This window comes from Procambarus clarkii, chromosome 86 (genome assembly GCF_040958095.1).
Source record: "Procambarus clarkii isolate CNS0578487 chromosome 86, FALCON_Pclarkii_2.0, whole genome shotgun sequence".
Classification (NCBI taxonomy): domain Eukaryota; kingdom Metazoa; phylum Arthropoda; class Malacostraca; order Decapoda; family Cambaridae; genus Procambarus; species Procambarus clarkii.
This window is the reverse complement of record NC_091235.1, coordinates 15,593,470-15,616,320: the sequence shown is the minus strand read 5'-3', so window position 1 is coordinate 15,616,320 and position 22,851 is coordinate 15,593,470. Positions and strand designations below refer to the sequence as shown.

The window sequence follows — 22,851 nt, the reverse complement described above, 5'->3', positions numbered from 1 at the left end:
GTATACATATTGTAATGGAAACAAATGTGCATCATATATAAAAAAAAAAAAAAAAAAAAAAAAAAAAAAAAAAAAAAAAAAAAAAAAAAAAAATTATATATATATATATATATATATATATATATATTATTAAATATGACCGAAAAAGTAAGATTAATAATTCTAACACGAATTTTCTCAATCTTTCGTACATTACGCTTCACTGTTGGAGGTAAATCAAAAATCACTTCTCCAAAATTCATTTTTATTTCTAGTCTGACGCGACACGGGCGCGTTTCGTAAAACTTATTACATTTTCAAAGACTTCACAAATACACAACTGATTAGAACGTATCTCTGATTTTATATCTACATTTGAGTGAGGTGGGAGGGGTGATGTGGCATTAACACAAGACAGAACAAGAGGGGATATTAATAGGGTATTAAAAGTATCAACACAAGACAGAACAGAAACAATGGGTATTGAATAGAAGTGTTTGTAGAAAGCCTATTGGTCCATATTTCTTGATGCTTCTATATTGGAGCGGAGTCTTGAGGTGGGTAGAATATAGTTGTGCAATAATTGGCTGTTGATTGCTGGTGTTGACTTCTTGATGTGTAGTGCCTCGCAAACGTCAAGCCGCCTGCTATCGCTGTATCTATCGATGATTTCTGTGTTGTAAACCAGAAAACCGGCCAGCCTACTCATGAGAAACTCTCCAGACACAAAACAGAACGCTTTAAAAGAGACTAATGTCGTCTATGCCTTCAAATGCCCACTTGGGGACTGTAAGCTCCAAAAAACCCAGTATATAGGCAAGACAACAACATCTCTTTCTAGGCGTTTAACGATGCATAAGCAACAGGGCTCCATTAAGGAACATATAATCTCTTCCCATAACCAAACCATCGCCAGAGAAATCCTAGTAAACAACACAGAAATCATCGATAGATACAGCGATTGCAGGCGGCTTGACGTTTGCGAGGCACTACACATCAAGAAGTCAACACCAGCAATCAACAGCCAATTATTGCACAACTATATTCTACCCACCTCAAGACTCCGCTCCAATATAGAAGCATCAAGAAATATGGACCAATAGGCTTTCTACAAACACTTCTATTCAATACCCATTGTTTCTGTTCTGTCTTGTGTTGATACTTTTAATACCCTATTAATATCCCCTCTTGTTCTGTCTTGTGTTAATGCCACATCACCCCTCCCACCTCACTCAAATGTAGATATAAAATCAGAGATACGTTCTAATCAGTTGTGTATTTGTGAAGTCTTGGAAAATGTAATAAGTTTTACGAAACGCGCCCGTGTCGCGTCAGACTAGAAATAAAAATGAATTTTGGAGAAGTGATTTTTGATTTACCTCCAACAGTGAAGCGTAATGTACGAAAGATTGAGAAAATTCGTGTTAGAATTATTAATCTTACTTTTTCGGTCATATTTAATAATATATGTCTACAGGAAAGACTGCTACCAAAATATACTATTTTATATATATATATATATATATATTATATATATATATATATATATATATATATATATATATATATATATATATATATATATATATATATATATATATATATATATATATAAAAAGCATTGAAAATACAGTACATAGAAAAATAAATGTAAATATATTTGTGGCAATTTGCGAGTCTTGAATGGCCCACGTGACCGCCTCTGGGAGCTTCATCACGGGCGAACAGCCCGTGATGATGTCACACATCACTTTCTCCATGTCCCCACAGACAAAGTAAGTGGAATTTGGAATTTAATATTATACAAAGAATTTTTTTTTTCCCAAACACTTTTTTTTTGGCGAAACACCAGAATGTCGCAAAAAAAATGTGACGCATCACAGAGGTTAATGTCTATTGTAGGAAAAATTGCAACTGTATAATAACTAATTGCAAAAAGATGCTCATTTGCATCTTTACAACCATAGATGAAATAAAAAGCTCAAGTACACGAGTTCAAGTACATTAATGTTCGAGACCATTACTGTAACTAATGTACACTACTGTACATATATGCATTTAAAGCCTTTTCCAATTTGGAAAATAACAACACTAAAATCTTCTACTGATGGCTTGTATTAACAAGCAAACTCGAGCCATCTATCACTGACCACACTAAATCCCTCACATTCATACCGTACATAAAGTGTATGGTACTATACAGTAAACACTATAATATACGAAAATAAAAGCTTAAAATAATTCTGTACCTCTGATAAGTAGACATTGAGTTCATGCTGAGCAGTCACCATAAGATCAGCCTCCACACCTGCACTGCACCACTCTCCAGACTCTTTTACTAGCCATGGCTGACCCATCATCACTTCCACTGTATTAGTGTCCTGAAGAGAATGGATACATAGACAAATTTAATTTTAATTAATATAAACTTGCCCACATACTTTACTACTTTTATTAAAAAAAACAGAATGGGAAAATATTTTGTGGCATCAGCAGCATAAGCTTAGGATGCCCCAGCCTAAGTTAGAATTTTAGTTAGATAAAGCATTTTAGTTAGAAATTTTGAGTAATTCCATGAAAGACTTCCAAGCACATGATGAATACAGCAGACTCCTGAATTTGAAACAATTCTACTTGAGGTTTTAGTTATGTGTTTAACAGAACTACACATTTTCTCTTTTAGAGAATTAGTCAAGCAATTAGGCAAGCAATTACTCAAGAATTTTAGGCAAGCTTTAATTAGATTTTCAGTTAACATTTTATGCATTATTTAAATCATTAAAAGAACACCATTAACCCCTGTATTGCACACATCATGATATCATGGGAAAAGGGGGTGTGTGCACCAGCACATCACATTTGTTAGTACTGTACTGTACATTATAAGATTCAAAACTCCTGCAGGTACACGGGGCTCATACCTTGTTCCTCTAGACTCTCGTAAACAGATGTCATGAAAAAAAAATCATCTGCATCCCTCCCGGCTATGAGAGCCTCACTACTGCCAGAGCACCACTTAATAATCATGAATAAAATAGGTACTGTAACTACAACTATTTTGCGATGATTGCATCATAGATGATCCTGACTAATCAAAATTATGTACAAAGACCAGATAACAGGGAATGCAATGCTAGTTATGATGTCCACAGCAGGAGGTAGACATCCACAGCTCACAGCCAAGGTTTGCAAATTTACTCATCATGCAAAGTGACCTCGTGTCCCTTTTGAAGATAATCTTGAGAGAATTATTCATTCATGATTTAGTGACAGGAATCTGATAATAGCAGTGTTCCAAGTACCTATAATAATAGTGATACATGTAGTATATTTCTGGGTACTTTGCCCCATCAGGTGACATCTGTTGCTCGAGTCAGCTGGTTGTAGCAAATAGCTTTAGGAGAAAATCCGTAAGAACCATGATGAGGGTTCGAACCTATGCAGTGACTGTTCCCACGCACACGCCCTAGTCAACTAGGCCACGACATGGTCAAAAGAATTGCAACCTGGAGTTCTACCGAGCTCACAAGGGTTTCCCCGAGGCTTCCACTAAATCCGGACCAGGATTTTCACACATTCCCCCCAAATTTTCTCATTAACACATCACGTTAGTGTGATTATTCTCTGTGTATATAGTGTTATACTGTGGCATAATTTTATTACCCCACACACACACCAGAATTACTTAGTAATTCGATATACAGTAGTTTATAAAAAAAAAAAAAAAAAAAAGTGTTGAATGTAATAAAACGGCAATGTCTGAGCGAGACCAGGAGGCTCCCCAGAGATATCCAGGCTGATATGGATATACTGTATTAGCTTTCTGGCACCAGTCAATGTGCAGAGAGTTCTTGCCTACCGGGGACCATGAGCCAGAACCTGGCCCCCTCAGAGGTGTGAGGAGTAATGACCCATGGAAACCAATGTGTGGTTGGAAACATTTTATGCCTGCCATCGACAGGGTCTAGCACCCAGAAAGGTAGGCGCCCAAAAACAAACTCCTATTCTGGTGAAAATATTGCTACCAAAAGCCGAACAAGTGGACAGAACTTCCCCAAACGAAAATTAGCAAACAAGGATGACGTCATCACATTACAACTATCATCCCCCCTGCACCGCTCTGTGCAACCCTGCCCCTCCCCGGGAGGGGGAAGCCCCAAACCCTCGCGCCAGCAATCCCCCTTCAGTTCTTAGGATGGATGTCAAAAGACAAAAATATTGCAGACTGGAGGGAGGGAGGGTGCTAGGGAGCCTCAGGGTCTCGCTCAGAAAATGGCGTTTCATTACATTTAACGCTGGTTTTCTGGGGGAAGGGGGGGGGACCCCATTAGCTCCTCCCCTTCCCCCTAACTACCTAAAGATAATGGAGAACAGGGACTTACCCGGGAGGCAGTCTGTTTTCGCTCATCAACTCTAAGCCGAGACAACTGGCTGCAACCACTGACCCAATGCAACGCAAGCCCTACGAAGTCCAGAACACTGACAAGGTAGCGAGAGACCAGAACCCTATTCAACCTCCAAAAACCCAGCGTCCGAATGTCAACCCAAGACATGCTGTCAAAGACAGCAGCCAAAGCAGCAAACTTAAGAACGTCGTTGGTATAATGATAGACCGCAGGTTGGCTAGACTTGATAACCCTGAGGATAACCTAAGAGACCCGCACTCTGGAACCGAGAAGAAGGGAAACCGGGTCAACCTAAAGAGCGTCCCTGGCCACCAAAGCCATGGCGCACAATTAACGGCGGAGAGCTGTAACCTGACAACACATGAGGCACCCCAGGCCAAACCAACCAAGCATCAACAGCCCAAGGATCCCTCCGGAAAGCAGCAGACTCATTCTTCACCAGAAAAGAGGGCGACAGCTGCAGATGAACAAACCTACCACGAGGGCCAAAAGAGCAGAAACCCCTGCGCCGGAGGAGAGAATGAAGCTCCCTGACCCGACCCCCCAGATGCCAATGCCAACAGGGGAAAAAAAAAAAAAAAAAAAAAAAAAAAAAAAGCCTTAGAGAAACAATCTTGAACCAAAGGGGCCACTACAAACCGAGGAAAAGAGAAAAAGAAAGAGCACCCTGCCCAACGACCAGGACGGCTCAGGAGGCACACGAGTAGGCCGGAGGTCAAACAACGCACGAGACAGCTTGCGGAATGGAGCAGAAGTAACATCAATACCAAATGCAAGCTGCAGCGGCTCCACCCGCACGGCACAATACGAGGCGACAGTATTCGGCATAAGATGACATCTTATGCTGAAACACATGACTGACAGAACTCCCATCGAAAACAGCCAGAAAATGGACCGAAAACCAAGGGTCAAAAGGTGGGAGCAAGCAGAGCATACTGGCATGGACATTGGACCCAAAAACCAGGGCCCAGAACCCAAAGACAGACAGAAAAAACACAGAACCGGGCAAAAAACCAACACCCAAACGCTCCCAGAGGAACGGAAAGGGCAGAATGCTCTGAAAAAAAGGACAAAACAGACACGGCAACAGGATAAAAAATTCCAGACGGAGGTGAAAAAATACCCTCAAAACACGAGTGTCCACTGCCAGTCAAATTTAAATAAACAAACCACAGCATTGCCCTGGTGGCCAAGTGGTGAAGTACCCACAAAAAAAAATGGCCACCAAAACAAGAGGAGATGCGACAGACGCAAGGGAGCTGAAATCATGCCAGCAAATGTGGGAAATAAATCGGATGGAAGGAGGGACAAAATTCCCACCCTCCCCCCACCCACCCATCAGGCACAAGGCCCAAGCAGGGAAAAACAGCCCCAGAACTGATAGCGGGCATCTCCACAGCCCGGGAATCCCCAGAGGCCCCAAGGCAGAGCCACCCTCCATGCCCACCACCCTAGAAGAAAGGCAGAGTCCAAGGGAAAAGCAACAAGAAGGGAGACTGCTGATAAGGCCCAGAAGCCTCGGCGGGAGGAGCAGGCTCAAAGGCCTCCGTCCCCGTAATGAATGGGGAGAGCCCCAGGAGCCGCCCGAGTCTCATCCCGACTAAACGTTGCCCTGACCCCAAAAAAACCCAGATGTTAGGAAGCCAGCAGCAGGGGAGGGGGAGGAGCAAAGTAGCCACAACAGCAGGGAAGGGACTCAGGAGCATGGACCAAACCAATGTCGAAGCGACCGACGCCCTCAAATCTGACCTAACCAAAACGGGGCAGCCCCAGGGCATCTGAGTGGGCAACCAACCTAGCGCGCGTTGCAGCAACATACACCAGAAAGAAACACAGATGCTGCCTGAACCCGACCCTCAGAAACAAGAGAGTGGGTAAACTGGAGCACGATCAGAACACTTCTCGCAAGACTCCAGGTCAAAGGTGTCATTGACCCAACAGGCAGCATGAAGGAGGCGAAAAAGGTGAGTCACCCCGAGATAAGGGTGAGTCACCCCGAGATAAGGGTGAGTCACCCCGAGATAAGGGTGAGTCACCCCGAGATAAGGGTGAGTCACCCCGAGATAAGGGTGAGTCACCCCGAGATAAGGGTGAGTCACCCCGAGATAAGGGTGAGTCACCCCGAGATAAGGGCGAGTCACCCCGAGATAAGGGCGAGTCACCCCGAGATAAGGGCGAGTCACCCCGAGATAAGGGTGAGTCACCCCGAGATAAGGGTGAGTCACCCCGAGATAAGGGTGAGTCACCCCGAGATAAGGGTGAGTCACCCCGAGATAAGGGTGAGTCACCCCGAGATAAGGGTGAGTCACCCCGAGATAAGGGTGAGTCACCCCGAGATAAGGGTGAGTCACCCCGAGATAAGGGTGAGTCACCCCGAGATAAGGGTGAGTCACCCCGAGATAAGGGTGAGTCACCCCGAGATAAGGGTGAGAACTCGGAACAACCTTCAAACTCGCACAAGGCGAGCTGGAACTCGGAAGACGCATCCATCGGTCTACCGAGCCCCGACGGGGTTTTATAGAGCCCGCAGGCTGACTGCTATGGGAAGGCCAGGCAAGGTGCTGCAAAACCAATTGAACCCAAGTAACTAACAAAGGGGGATGAACTAAAACTGAACCCCTGTGACGTGTACAATCATGGGGGCCTTGAGGAGGGCCACCAAAATACCTATAGATGATCAAAATACCTATAGATGATCAAAATACCTATAGATGATCAAAATACCTATAGATGATCAATAGCCAAACAAAGCAGACCCCCTCCAGGCAAGGAAACAAAAATAAAAAATAAAAATCAAGCAAAAGTACATCACCAAAAGGAACAGGAACACAACCGCTGCATTGGTAGGCAAGTTGCATAGCATCTTGCTTGCTTTGTTTTCCAGCAAACAAGACCACTTCCTACCCAAGGCCAAACAAAGGCCACGAAACCCCCATCTGGCCAGAGGTTTGGGGTAAATGCCGAGCAGCAAGAACCCCTACAGAAGTGGAGTCTCGAAGACACTATGGAAGGCAACCCTAGCACCCAAGGGTAGTACTTACAGGGTGTTTAGGGAAGGTAACCCTAAGTGTATGCAGCCCCAGTACACTGATGTTACACCTGACCACCACACCACAAACATCAGAGAACACCACTAAGGCACAACAAACTGGGGTGAGAGTAGCCGGCATGGGTGTCTGGGGAACCCCCCCTTCCCCTCCCGGGGAGGGTAAGGCTGTGCAGACGAGCAGCGCGGCAGTGGTGAATTACATTTCCTTGGGTGTTGGGGGGAGTTCTGCCTCTGTTAAGTTGCAAATTTCTTACCAAGTGGGGTTTGTTTTGCTGTGCCTACCTTTCTGGGTGCCTAACCCTGGTCGACGGCAGACAAGGAATACCCCAACCAAATGGGGCTTTCCGTAGGCCATTGTTCCCCTTGACTGAGAGGGGGGCCCAGGTTCTGGTTCGTGGTCCAAGGTAGGCTGAACTTCAATTGACTGTTGTCCCAGACTAATATATAGCATATCAGTCCGATGGCTCCAGGGAGCCGATGGAGCTCCCCACAAAAAACTAGATATAAAACATTGAAATAATTATGTAACAATGTATTTTCAGCTGCCCTTGCCACATTTTTTTTTTTTAGTTTCCAGTGATCAGAAAACTTATTTTTAACAATACAGCATAAAAAAAATGGGGGGAATAATTTTTTCTGCACACCAGGGGTTTGTCATATTTAATAGTGGCACAACAGAGTTGTTAAAAGGAAAATGTATCATTATAATAAGACAAAATGTACATTTTAAAAAGCAGCTACAACACACTGCATGGGCCAGTGACCTATAAACAATATATTCCAGCTATAACCTAGTCTATTATTTATCTATATACCCTGCCTTGTATACTTGCACATAAAAGAAAAGTTCACGCCCTTTTTGTATCAACGTCACCGAGTAAACGATCATTCGAGTTGGTTATTTAATTGAAAACAAACATTTTCACATGTAGCCTAAAAGAAAGTTATGGTATTAAAGGCTGAAGAGAAGGTGATGATGGGATACATGTATAATGGTTTGGAGCTAATGTTCTTATCTGTGAAAGTCATGGCGAACAGTACCTTAAGTATTGTACAATTAGCGGGTGCGACTGGAGAGTCAGGCAGCAGGTGTGCTGGGCCCGAGAACATCATACAAGCTGTCCAGTTCTTGGCAGTTTTAGATGCTAACTCAATCATCACCTCCAGTGCACTCGGGTCTCCTGTAACAAAAAAATCAGTCGTAGACTTCAACTTGAAGACAATAATACAATTACATTATGACCTACAATAATATAATTACATTAAGCCTAGAACTATATAGTGGGAGATGTCAATTTCAGAACTAAGCACTGAATATAATTAAGAGTGCCATGGTGTATTTCCTGTAGTCAGTTTCAAGAGTTATTTATGCTCTCACAACCAGATGTGAGGCTGGGCCGAGTATGGGTTCTATACAGCCTATTTGTACACTTATGTCTGGAATCTTGGCATACTAATTACGGTGAATCATGTATAATACCTCTAAGATATAGTATTTCTATAGCTTCAGACGGTGTGTCAAAAGTCAAACTCTGAAAACCGATTTAGTTTTCTAACAGATCTATTTTCAGTATTTTAGATGGCTCACCTTCTACAACTACCTGTTCCACAAGGATCTGTTGTCACCACTCATTAATTAACAATAATAAAACCCAAAACTATCAAGCACGCATTCTTCTAGAGCTCTTAAGTTCTCAAATATCTAACCAAAATTCCAACTCTCTGGGGCACTGCACATTAGTCAAATTCAACTCCATAAATACCAAATTTTATATTTTTACACTGCAAAAACTTCTGTAAATTAACATACTTTGAAAAGTCCTGTGTGAACCTTCAATCTTATCAATTTCATAAATTACAGATTTCATAATCTTGAGCAATTAGCCTCAGTAATGGAGGTGAATGCACTTGCCAAGTGTCCTAAGTGTACCTATACACACCATGCAGCTGGAACAAGTTATGGAAATTCCTCAAGCCCACTCATAACACAAAACTCTACCTCTACAACAATTAAAACGCTTATCCCTTGTCATGTGAATCCCCTGCAGAGCAGTGTAACTGCCTTTTCCCTTCACCTTCAATGCCTTTGCACTGGAAGACTACATCTACACCAGCCCAGATGAATCATCAGTCCTGCCACCTCTAAATACCCCCTAGGCCTGGCATGGCCTGGTATGACTCGGAGGCAAGCTGGGCACCTCTGTTAACCGGTAGTTTGCCTTCACAAACAAGCAGTTAGCCGCCTTCAACTGGCAGTGGTGCAGCTCAACACAAAGGCACCGCCAGCCACAACGAGCAGTTTGCTAGTTGACCAGATGTCCAATATGCATTGACACCGGACGAGTCATCACCACCGGACTATATACAGGACGCCGCCTCCCCTGAGAGGCAGTCTCTCTCCTAGTGCTCTTGGAACACCTTGGTCTCTCTCACCCGTCGTCTGCCGTCAGCCAATGCCGTGTGTCTGATGCCATGGTGGTATGGTAGCTGTCTTCAGTACACCAGTACGTATATCTTCATGCATTGTATTAAACTTTCATTTACTTATTTGATTTGTTACATAATAATAGTCAAGTATTCTCATGCATCATTTTTGTTCATTAATATTTCAGTAAATTGTTTTAATTATTTATTTTATGATTTTCATTTGTTTCCACCTGCGACTTAAACACTGCAAGGCCAATAGCATTTTTTTTATTATTATTTGTGTGAGGGTGAGCCATACCATCTTGGTTCAGCAAAGCTGCAATACCACAACCCGTCACACCCTCATGAGGTTTTATATATATTTATTTGCACTGTATCATTGCCCATTTCACGGATGGTTATCCCCTGGGCCGTACACCCATTCATAGTCGACAACCCCACAATGAGAACAAAAATTGTTCTGAAAAAACTCATTTTAATTTTGACATTGTTAATTGGCAATCAGGAAGCAAGAAAATTCAAGTAAAAAGACTGTACCTCTCGTGGTTCAGCTGTAGTGGCCCGGAGAAGAGTTTTTTCAGTAGAAAAGCAATAAGGTTTCAGTAGAATAACTTTGTCAATTTATTTTCATCGTTTCTCACTTAGTTTTTTCCATGCTAATGGAAATTATATATTTTATATTTTATATTATATTTTATATTATATATTACAGTATATATATATATTATATATATAAATATATATATATATATATATAAATATATGTCGTACCTAGTAGCCAGAACGCACTTCTCAGCCTACTATGCAAGGCCCGATTTGCCTAATAAGCCAAGTTTTCCTGAATTAATATATTTTCTCAAATTTTTTTTCTTATGAAATAATAAAGCTACCCATGTCATTATGTATGAGGTCAATTTTTTTTTATTGGAGTTAAAATTAACGTAGATATATGACCGAACCTAACCAACCCTACCTAACCTAACCTATCTTTCTAGGTTAGGTTAGGTTAGGTAGCCAAAAACGTTAGGTTAGGTTAAGTAGGTTAGGTTGTCGAAAAACAATTAATTCATGAAAACTTGGCTTATTAGGCAAATTGGGCCTTGCATAGTAGGCTGAGAAGTGCATTCTGGCTACTAGGTACGACATATAATAAATATATTATATATATATATATATATATTATATATATATATATATATATATATATATATAGACACACACACACACACACACACACACACACACACACACACACACACACACACACACACACACACACACACACACAGATAGAGAGAAGCTGAAACTGAACCTCGCCGAGGCAAAACATTTAAATGAGAGCAGGAATGAAGAAGAAATAAATTCTTTTTTCTACAAAGTGATAGGGGTAGGCAAACCAGTAAAGTGGTACATAAAGGCAAACCAACAAAATCAATAGAGAGAGGGGGAGTGAAGAATAAGGAGAGGGGGAACAAGTTCCTGAAGATTGCATACACCAACATAGATGGAGTGAGATCGAAGATATTGGAGTTAAGTGATGTAATACAGCTGCAGACACCAGACATTGTTGCACTCACGGAGACAAAACTTGAAGATGTAATTTTAAATGAGGTCATATTCCCAAGGGGCTACTCAATTTGGAGACGGGACAGAAAAATTAGGAAAGGCGTTGGCGTTGCTGTGCTGGTAAAAGAACACCTAAAGGTGAAGGAAATAATGACTGCCAATCCACAAGAAGTTGACATAATAGCACTAGAGATCTGCTATGAGGATGATAAACTAATGATGATAAATGCATATAGTCCACCGCCAAGCAGCACATGGTCAAAGGAGGAGCTAGATAGTAAACGTGAAGGTCTTGTAACAATAATGAGAGAGATTATAGCGAGAGCGGATAACGATAGATCACAACTGTTGATAGTCGGTGACTTCAACTTGAAATCCATAGACTGGGAAGCATATGAAGCTAAAACAGAAGATTTTTGGACCTGTAAATTTGTAGACCTCATCCTGGAAACATTCTTGTATCAACATGTTAAACAAGCTACGAGGATGAGGGAAGGGGACGTTCCCTCCATGCTAGATTTGATATTTACCAGGAAGGAGGAAGAGATATTTGACATTCAGTACCTTCCTCCCTTGGGTAAAAGTGACCATGTCTTTTTGGGAATAAAGTATGCAATGCGTTATAAGCTGGAAGAAAATAAGGAGGTTGAAGCAGTTGAAAAACCAGACTTCAGGAGAGGACATTATGGTGACCTTAGAAATTTTTTTAGTGAGTATAATTGGACAGACTTGATGCTAGGCAAGGAAGTGAATGAGATGTATGGCAAGTTTTGTGAAATATATGATAAAGGCACAAAAAAATTTATACCAAAACAGAGATGCAGAACTAGGAAACAGGATTGGTTCAATAGAAATTGCGAGAGGGCTAGAGACCGAAAGACACAAAAATGGAATCAATACAGGAAGAGGCCGAACCCCCAAACATACCAGCGATACAAAGATGCGAGAAACAACTACACGGCAGTGAGGAGAGAGGCAGAAAAAAATTTTGAAAAAGGGATTGCGGACAAATGTAAAACAGAACCAGGTCTATTCTATAAATTCATAAACAACAAATTGCAGGTAAAGGATAATATTCAGAGGTTGAAAATGGGAAATAGATTCACGGAAGATGAAAAGGAAATGTGTGAAACACTAAACGAAAAGTTCCAAAGTGTGTTTGTACAAAATGAAATCTTTAGGGAACCAGATACAATAAGAATTCCAGAGAACAACATAGAACACATAGAGGTGTCTAGAGACGAAGTGGAAAAAATGCTCAAGGAGCTCGGTAAGAACAAAGCAGCTGGCCCAGATGGCGTTTCACCATGGGTTCCGAGAGAATGTGCATCTGAGCTCAGCATTCCACTTCACCTGATCTTTCAGGCATCCCTGTGTACAGGAATCGTAGCAGACGGGTGGAAACAGGCTAACATAGTTCCAATCTACAAAAGTGGCAGCAGGGAAGACCCCCTCAATTATAGACCTGTATCATTGACAAGTGTAATAGTGAAAGTATTGGAAAAACTAATCAAAACTAAATGGGTAGAACACCTAGAGAGAAATGATATAATATCAGACAGACAGTATGGTTTTCGATCTGGAAGATCCTGTGTATCGAATTTACTCAGTTTCTATGATCGAGCCACAGAGATATTACAGGAAAGAGATGGTTGGGTTGACTGCATCTATCTGGACCTAAAAAAGGCTTTCAACAGAGTTCCACATAAGAGGTTGTTCTGGAAACTGGAAAATATTGGAGGGGTGACAGGTAAGCTTCTATCATGGATGAAAAATTTTCTGACTGATAGAAAAATGAGGGCAGTAATCAGAGGCAATGTATCAGAATGGAGAAATGTCACAAGTGGAGTACCACAGGGTTCAGTTCTTGCACCAGTGATGTTTATTGTGTACATAAATGATCTACCAGTTGGTATACAGAATTATATGAACATGTTTGCTGATGATGCTAAGATAATAGGAAGGATAAGAAATTTAGATGACTGTCATGCCCTTCAAAAAGACCTGGACAAAATAAGTATATGGAGCACCACTTGGCAAATGGAATTTAATGTTAATAAATGTCATGTTATGGAATGTGGAATAGGAGAACATAGACCCCACACAACCTATATATTATGTGAGAAATCTTTAAAGAATTCTGATAAAGAAAGAGATCTAGGAGTGGTTCTAGATAGAAAACTATCACCTGAGGACCACATAAAGAATATTGTGCAAGGAGCCTATGCTATGCTTTCTAACTTCAGAATTGCATTTAAATACATGGATGGTGATATACTAAAGAAATTGTTCATGACTTTTGTTAGGCCAAAGCTAGAATATGCAGCTGTTATGTGGTGCCCATATCTTAAGAAGCACATCAACAAACTGGAAAAGGTGCAAAGACATGCTACTAAGTGGCTCCCAGAACTGAAGGGCAAGAGCTACGAGGAGAGGTTAGAAGCATTAAATATGCCAAAACTAGAAGACAGAAGAAAAAGAGGTGATATGATCACTACATACAAAATAGTAACAGGAATTGACAAAATCGACAGGGAAGACTTCCTGAGACCTGGAACTTCAAGAACAAGAGGTCATAGATTTAAACTAGCTAAACACAGATGCCGAAGAAATATAAGAAAATTCACCTTCGCAAATAGAGTGGTAGACGGTTGGAACAAGTTAAGTGAGAAGGTGGTGGAGGCCAAGACCGTCAGTAATTTCAAAGCGTTATATGACAAAGAGTGCTGGGAAGACGGGACACCACGAGCGTAGCTCTCATCCTGTAACTACACTTAGGTAATTACACACACACACACACACACACCCCATACATACCTGTATATACAGATATGAGTATAAGCATACACACACACACATACATACATACCTGTATATACAGATATGAGTATAAGCATACACACACCATGAATTTCTTCATACTATAACTATATACAAGTACATGTAACTGCACCCAATTTGCCTGCAACTGCAGGTATATACATTGTATGCACACAGTATACAATTTGCCCAGTGGAAGGGTTATCTGGATTTTCTACTACCATTTATACAGCTGTATCTCACAATATCTTTAACTGTATTTGTACCTCTTCTATAAACAGTATAATTATTCAATAATTAACTAAAACTTGGGGTCTTTAGCACAGTTGGCTTCATTCTTTACTCACAATTTGGGGATCTTGTTTTCAATTCCCAGTAGGAACAGAAATAGTTGGGCAAGTATCCTTTCATCCAATGCCTCTGTGTACCTAACAGTAAACAGGTTTCCAGGAGTTAAGCAGCTCCTGGGGAGGGTCAGTAATTCGACAACAGGGAAAACCTCAATGAAAGTCTAAAGTATATTTAACATATACACAGGCTTCCTGTCCATGACAAAAAAATAACAAATAAATACTAGTTAATTATTTAAATTATATGATCACAATCATAAAGCGACAGCAATTCACTCTTTTTAATTGTAAACTAGAGCACTTTCCTGCATTTCACTGTCAATTCCAGAACAAACTACCACCACGCCATGTTTCTGGACTTTTGATCTTTATTCTCAAGTCGTGTCTGAAGTTTTCTTCTGGTCAGTGCAATAGTTTATATGCTAAATTTTCTGGCCTTTAATTTTGATTTGGCAATTTGCATCAGACTTTAAACAAAAATTATTATATTTTACATGGCACACCCTCTTGACAGGTAAACATCCTCAATTAACTCCCAGAAGTCTCTTTAAGATAAAATTTACTTACCCTTAAAACCAAGATATTTAGCTGGTAACAGGGAGTGAAGTGCCATTCCCATAACAGTGCTGCCACCTTTGCCCACTTGCACATCTGCCAATATACTCAGTGTAACATTTGCTTCCGTTTCATTAACACTCCTTTCAGAATTCAGTGTTACTACAGAAGGCAAGTCATTGTTTGGTCTTATCTTTGTCACTCTTGAAGCTCCACTTTCAGGAAAACATATTTTCATGTCTGACAAAGTTGAATAAAAGCTGTTCCAGTCCTGTTGAATAAATATTAGCAATATGTATACAATTATTCTTAATTATTAATTTCTATAAGAAAATATTCTGCCCCTGAATTTCCTGGCAATCATTGAAAAGCAAAACCAGTGTTGAATGTAACTAAAAGCAAAATTCTCGATGAACCCCAGTGGTTCCCCGAAGCTACAATGCTGATCTAATGCCAAACTAGTAGGTGTCATCAGTTGCGGTGTTCTTTTAGGCCTACTGGGGATATGAGCCAGGACCTGGTCCCCATCTAATGAGGTGTAAGCAGCAGTGGCACTGTGATAAAATTGTCTGAATTTTAATCATGTCTACCACCACTGGGGGAAGCACCCACAAATTCAACAAAACAAAATGAAATCCTCCCAGTTATAAAAATTATTTACCCTTGGGCAGCAGCTATGGAGAAATGTTCATACCCACCTATGTGGAGAAAAACAGAAAGGAGAAAAAACAAAATTCATTATAGAAGTATTAATTTGTATGCAAAATGTAAGAAACACACAAAAATAAGTGCATATTTATCATTTCACTGGGTGGAGGTGCTCTGGAAGGTTGCGTGGTGGCCGTGTCTGGCGCCTGCCAACACTTCGAGCTCGACTTTGCCAACAGTTACTGTGTTATCCTCCGATGTTTCACCATTTGTTTCTCTATTTAGAAGCGTGTGTGTTGAATAACCTCATCAATCACAATTCACATAACACATGATAAAGTTTCAATTGATGATTGGTTTTCCTGGTACAGTATATGCCATTACAACCAGTATAAAGTAGTGAAAAGGATGGGAACATAATATGTAATGGTGCTGGGCTCTGGGAGATAGTATCCACTCGATTTAAGGACACCTTATTTATCGTTCCACCGGTACTAATGACCGATTTTTAGATCGTTAACTGGTGCCTTATTTACAAAGTCATGGGTCATTAAATCTGGAATACGGTCTAGAGTTTACAGAGTCCGGTACATGTTAAACTGGAGGCAGTATTGTGTTTGTTGTGACAACCTTGCTCTCGCTAGGCCAGAAGTTACATTTTGCGAGGCAGGCAGGTCGAGTCGAGCCGAGCCGAGCTGAGCCCAGCCGAGCCCAGCCCAGCAAAGTTCAGCCAATCTGCCTTGGGAGGCCACCATCTGGTAGGAAGGTAGCCGAGAATCTGAACCGTATTAATACCATATGGGTGACCGTCTACACGTGCCTGGAGGGGTGGGGGATATTTCTGGGAGGGTCTGGTGTGGGGATGGGGAGGGGGGGAGCAGAGGGGATGTGGTTTGACCACAGCCAGTCTGTGATAGTCCACCTGCTACCCTGGCACAATAGCCCCTTCCCCCAAATCTGCTTGAACCCACCCAAACCTGCCCAAACCAACCAAAGTCCACCCACCCAAGCCTGCCAGTATACCTGCCCACCCCAACTTTCACCTGCCCGCCCGCCCACCTGGAAGCCAGTTACCCATTCATCCAACCATCCATCAAGCCAGCCCACCCACCTACTAGCCAGTTAACCAGCCAGCCCACTCACCATTCATCCTGCTGCTTTCCCAAAATATGATTAAACAGTTAGACATTTTTAAACTGGATTTAACAGACCTCCAGATTTAACAACCTGGGTACAGCCCCATATAGGGGCTATATAGGTTGGCCTATATATATGGCCAATTAAGCCATATATATGGTTATATATATATACAGGCATACCTCAGAATAAGAGTTTAATCCGTTCCTGGAGACGCCTCGCCTTCCAAAAACTCGCATTCCGAAGTTAATTTCCCCATAAGAAATAAAGGGAAATGAATTGATCCGTTCCTGACTACCCCAAAAACCCCACATCAAACTAAATTTTTATACCTAATTTACCTAATTCATCTAAATAAACCTACAAAACTGTGTTCCAGTTATTACTTACCTTGCTGTCGAGTGCTGTAGGCGTATGGAAGATGGTGAGGAGGGGGGAGGAGGAGAGGAGTTACTGTTTGGAAGGGGAGTCCCCTTCCATAATCACATCACATAACCCCATGCCTTGTAACACTATGGATACCACTTCTCTTTCTAAATTTTTCAAACCAGCCCCTGTTTGCCTTAAACTCTTTCTTATCTGCATCACTCGTTGCAGGGGTATTTTTTAGAAGGTCTTCGTGCAACACCCTGGCTTTCTCACAAATAATGGCCTCCGAAACACTATCACCCCTCAACTCCTTGTCGTGTATCCAAATTAATAACAACTTTTCCACTTCTTCAAGTATTTGTGGTCTTTGTGCCGTTAATGTTCTTACTCCTTATGCCACTTTAGCACCCATAATCTTATTTTTCTTCTTAAGTATAGTGCATATTGTTGATGTGGCTTTGTTGTACTGCCTACAAAGTTCAACAACACGTGTACCGTTCTCATGCTTCCGAATGATCTCGTTTCTCCTCTATTGTCATCCTCACATGAGCTTTCTGGCCTTTATCCTTACCACTGGCTTTCTTGGGACCCATGGTGAGATATATAATAACAAATTGTATAGACAAATCACCAAAAATCCAAGAAAACACTGAAAATCCGCGAGAAGAATTGATGTGGGGGTAGTCACTGAGCGCGAGACAATAATAAACTGAGGGGCGGCGGGGCGGAGGGGCGACGAACGCGCTAGGTCGGCTGTACGCGTATCAACAAACTCGCGTCCAAACTCGCCTCCCGAAGTAACCATCGCCTTCCGAGACAAATTTTTGGAGTAAATACACCTCGCCTTCCGAAAATCTCGCATACAGGGACAATCGCATTCCGAGGTACCACTGTATGGCCTAATTGGCCCCATATGCGCGAGATTATAGAGTGAAACAAAGGCGCAAGCCATCACTGTGCACCCATATAATAATCGTCATGTTAAGATAAGTACTGGACATTACACTCCATTTCATCCACAGACCTATTTCAGTGGAACCTCGGTTGATGAATGCCCCTCTTTATGAATTTTTCAGCTTGCGAACTCAATTTTATCATAAAATTTGACTCGGTATACGAGCTTTGCCTCGCATGGCGAGTGTGTCGATACACGTATGGGTCGACCTGAGGTCCACCAGCTCTTAGTTCTTGGTGGCACAGGCGAGGCGTGCTTCAGTTTACCCGTGTCTCCCGCCTAGTGATGATAGTGCTATGAATTCTTTGAGAAGAATTCAATTGTTTTTGTGCCTTTTAGGTTTCTGAACATTATTATATATCATGCCATGGGTCCCAAGAAAGTCAATGGTAAAGTATAACCTAAAAAAAATAGTTGCGAGTAGAGGACGTTCCTTCAAGAAAAGGTGTGAAGTATGGGAAGAACTGTACAGTTTTGCTGAAAAGACTCTCCCACATAAAGCTGTAGCTGGCCGTTGCATTGACCTTTTTAATGACAATGTGATGTCTCACTATAGACAAGCATTAAAATGTAGGAAAGAACTTAGGTCTTTGGTCAGATTCTTAGTAAGACAAGCAAGCAGTGAGCCACAACCAGTGGTATGCCTGCAAAACGTAAGAGAGTGTACCCCAGAAAAGTCAACACTGCCTTATGTTATAATGAAAGGGGACTTCCCTTACAAACACTAACACCTCTCCTCCTCCCCACCATCCTCCATATGCCAACAAGAGTCCTCATTAAATGTAAGATATATTTGTACTACAGTATGAACAAGTACAGTAGTAGTATGTATAAAATGTATTAAGTTAATATTTTTGGGGTGTGGAATGGATTAATTCAATCTACATTATTTCTCATGGGAAATTCATTTCGGTTTATGACCCGTCTCTGGGAACGGAGTAAACTCGAAAACGAAGGTACCACTGTACAGTATATCCTTATTTGCATCGTACATGGAAAACCCAGACAATTATTGTTTAACCACCGTGCTGCTTGCCTTCCAAATACGGCAACCCCCCCAAATCGTGCACAGGAAATAAATTCTCAGAATTTTTTTTTAATGTTAAATATCCTTCCCTGATCACAGATGTAAAAATAAAATCGAAATTGTACTTTCTTTTACCGCAATGGGAGCCGGAAAATGGTGTGTGACGTCACGATTTGGTGGTCGCCCGTGACGTAGACTCCCGGAGCTAGTCGTCCGCCAACTTCAACATGCACAAGTTGCCACAAATATTTTTTTTCCATTTTTTGTGTATATTTCCAAATACATTTGTTTTTTCTTGCTAATCCTATGTATAATGAACACGTACACAATATTATGGCAGTAGAACATCTGTACTGTCCCAAGACACTTATGTGTCACAAATGTGTCCACATATATTGCTCATATATCCATGTTTCATGTTCATTTATGTATATTTACAACATATTTACACACTATACACTATCACACTATATACATTCACCATCAACACACTCAGAACTCTGCGAGTGTGAGCTGTCACACCCAGTCAGCCCTCCCTCACTCCTCCAACACCTAGCTTACTCCTTACACCTTACTCGCCAATACTGCTCCTCCCACCATACTGTTATTGTTTTTATTACACTATTTACACACGTTATGTATACGTATCTACACGTTTTATTCACCATAACTATGCAAGCAAGCCAGTATTGTGTTAGTAAGCCAGTATTGTTAGTATGTTAGCCGGCATTGAAGTATGCGTGCACTTCCATGCATTTGCCAGTGAAGAGTCTGTACTCTTTGATGCTTTAGAGCTTTTCCTTGCAGTAAGTCTCGCCAAAGCACACTGCTGCTGCTCCTCTTATGGCTGAACTATTATCTCTACTTCTTAACTTATTTTATATCAAGTGTTTTGTTATGTAATTCCAGGCCTATAGACTTAACTCAAAGATTATTAACTGATATCTATTATATGCCAATGTTAAGGCATTAATCAATTAGACCTATATACAGTACTGTATATTTTAACCCTTTTGCTGCAAAAACCAACAACTGGTTTACTGTTCAGGTACATTTAATATTTATAGTTTAGATGCACTGAATTATGCCCCACCAAGTTTTAGAAAAATATGTCTCAAGCCGAGGCCAAATATGGGTGTGTAAAGAACAGTAGTTGATGGCATATTGTAACACATTTTTAAATGTTAAAAATGTAACCTGGTTGTTGGCGAGCTGTGGTAATACAGAACTGTATATGCAACCTATCTTCAAAACCAAGGACACAAATCAATTCCATGCAGCAACCATTCCATCTACAGTATTTATAATAAATATACTTTACATGACTTACAGCCTATATGCTAATACTTCTCAAAAAGTACTTTTCCCCATCCAGTACTTTGCTCAAAATGCTTCACACCCTTTGAATCTAATTGTGCACAAAAATGAAGACTAGCATATTTGATAAACACATTACAATCAGAAGAAAAATGGTTAATTTAATTGGTTATTATTAACCATAAACTGGAAAAAATCTTACCTTTATATCTGGATTTAGAATTTCCGATCTGTGACCTTGCAAGTACAGAGACACGCCCACAAGGGCAATGGCAAATGCTGCAATACTTGCAGCAAATACTGCTAATGGTGGCTTGCTACCTACACATTCTCTCATACTGCTGCACACTCCCATTTGAACAGCTTTCTAGTACCTACAATGGCATACATTATTACATAAACTTAATTGAATAATAAAAAATTAAATTCAATTAAACATTAAGTAACATGAAATAAATCATTTATAACATATACAGTAATAAGAAGCAAATTTTTATCTTTCATAGTTCCAATGGCAATTTATGCTATGCAGTATATAGTTTATTATATCAAGATACAGTATATTACAGCTGAAACTTTGAAAATCAAATCAGATAACATGATTTTCAAATCTGAAATATAACATTTAGCACCAAGTAGGTGACAACTTTACCCAGGATGGTAAACATTGTTTCAGACAGGAATACAGTGTATGCTGGTGAATAGGATGCATTGTTATAACCAAGCTTAACCCTTTAAACTGTGCATATCAACCAGGGTCATTTCATCAGTGGTGTACATGTCAACATGGGTCTATATTAGGTGTAGATTAATATTTTAAACTCCCGCAGGTACATGAGGTTCACATCCACTTCTTCAGGCCTACAGTAAACAGATGCCATCCTGAAAAAAATTGTGGGCACCCTTCCTGGGTGTGAGGGCCTCAGTACTCTACTAAGACAGCAACCATGGTAGTGCATACAGCAGCAGCTCACAGCACTGCCATACCGCTTATGCCCACAGCAACAATCATGAAATAAATAGGTTATTGCATTTATTTAACAATGATAGTGACATAGATGACCCTGACAGTGATAAAGACTATGAACAAGGTTCATATAACAGTGAAGCCAATGTAAATGATGGTCACATTGCGAGGAACAAAGCCACGGCACGCAACCATGGTTTGGTGCATCTGTGCATCATCCAATGGGATCTTGTGTTCGTTTAGATAATGTGAAAAATTAGTCATATTCTGGATTTTGTGACCATGATTTTGACAATAATAGCAATGTTTGGGCTAGTTTTTGCCTAAGAGTAGACACTGTCACATGTTCGCAAAGTGTCGAGCAACACTTTGCTTTGTCAGTTGCTGTCAGCAACTCAAGAACGTGTAGGACTATGTTGTGCTTGGATCAATGGTTACGAGATTATCACACCCATCAGAACCACTTGGTGGTTCGCAACAGTACCTAAACTTATGCACTAGCATGTATGTATGTATACAGTATGGCAACAGCAAAAACAGTACATTTATTGTTTTAATATTATAATATGGAGCATATATTAGTTATATAAATATATCTGTGCATACCTATGTTCTACACCTTGCGATATAAATAACATTTATCAGCCCAATGAATCATTGAACTAGAATAACCTATGGTAAAAACCACATAAAACGAATAGAAAATCTATTCAATGTATGCACTTACAACTTGGTGCAAAAGGTTAGCCTAGCTTGGAATAATGGTTATTATATAGTGTGTACAGCATGATAATAGCGATGATAGTATGTTTTTTTAGGGAGGCAGAGAGAGAGCAAAAAGTCACAAGCAAAATAGAGGAATCAAATACTTTTTCTCCTATGCAAAAACTACAACAAAAACTGCAATCAGCATTGGACCCTTGGACACGAGTGATAGCACTTTCACAGATGACAAAGTGAAATCCGAGGCTTCAATACGATTCTGTTTTCAGCGAACCCCTGAACAAATGAAGACCAATGCTCAAAATGAATTTTTCATGAATGGGACACCAACATTGAACCATATATAAGATGTCACCCAAAGCCCATTGAACTTTTGAAGTAGACAGCATGCCCATGCACTCTGCACCAGGATCAAACTCCTAGAATTCTATATTCAAGAAGTGCAAAACATCAGTATTACAGGCCCTAAACATCTTTTGGGAGAGCCTAGATACCAGTGTCATCCTTGACATACTGTATTTAAAACAGCATAGACAGTACCACTTTACAAAGGAGA

The 22,851-nt window shown here is 40.7% G+C and overlaps 1 protein-coding gene across 4 annotated transcripts in view; it reads right to left on the bottom strand.

Annotated features, from left to right (window-relative positions):
- LOC123767486 (transmembrane protein 248) overlaps window positions 1-22,851 on the bottom strand; it is a 46,115-nt gene that overhangs the window by 22,101 nt on the left and 1,163 nt on the right. For all 4 annotated transcript variants that reach the window (XR_011225581.1, XM_069317140.1, XM_045757173.2 and 1 more), the window contains exons 2-5: window positions 20,808-20,979; window positions 15,165-15,423; window positions 8,476-8,615; window positions 2,229-2,360 (exon numbers count right to left, since the gene is read on the bottom strand). Coding sequence is in view for 3 of the 4 variants with exons in the window: in XM_069317140.1 (XP_069173241.1) it covers window positions 2,229-2,360; window positions 8,476-8,615; window positions 15,165-15,423; window positions 20,808-20,960 (684 nt within the window). In the remaining variant the exon portion in view is untranslated. The remainder of the gene's footprint in view (window positions 1-2,228; window positions 2,361-8,475; window positions 8,616-15,164; window positions 15,424-20,807; window positions 20,980-22,851) is intronic.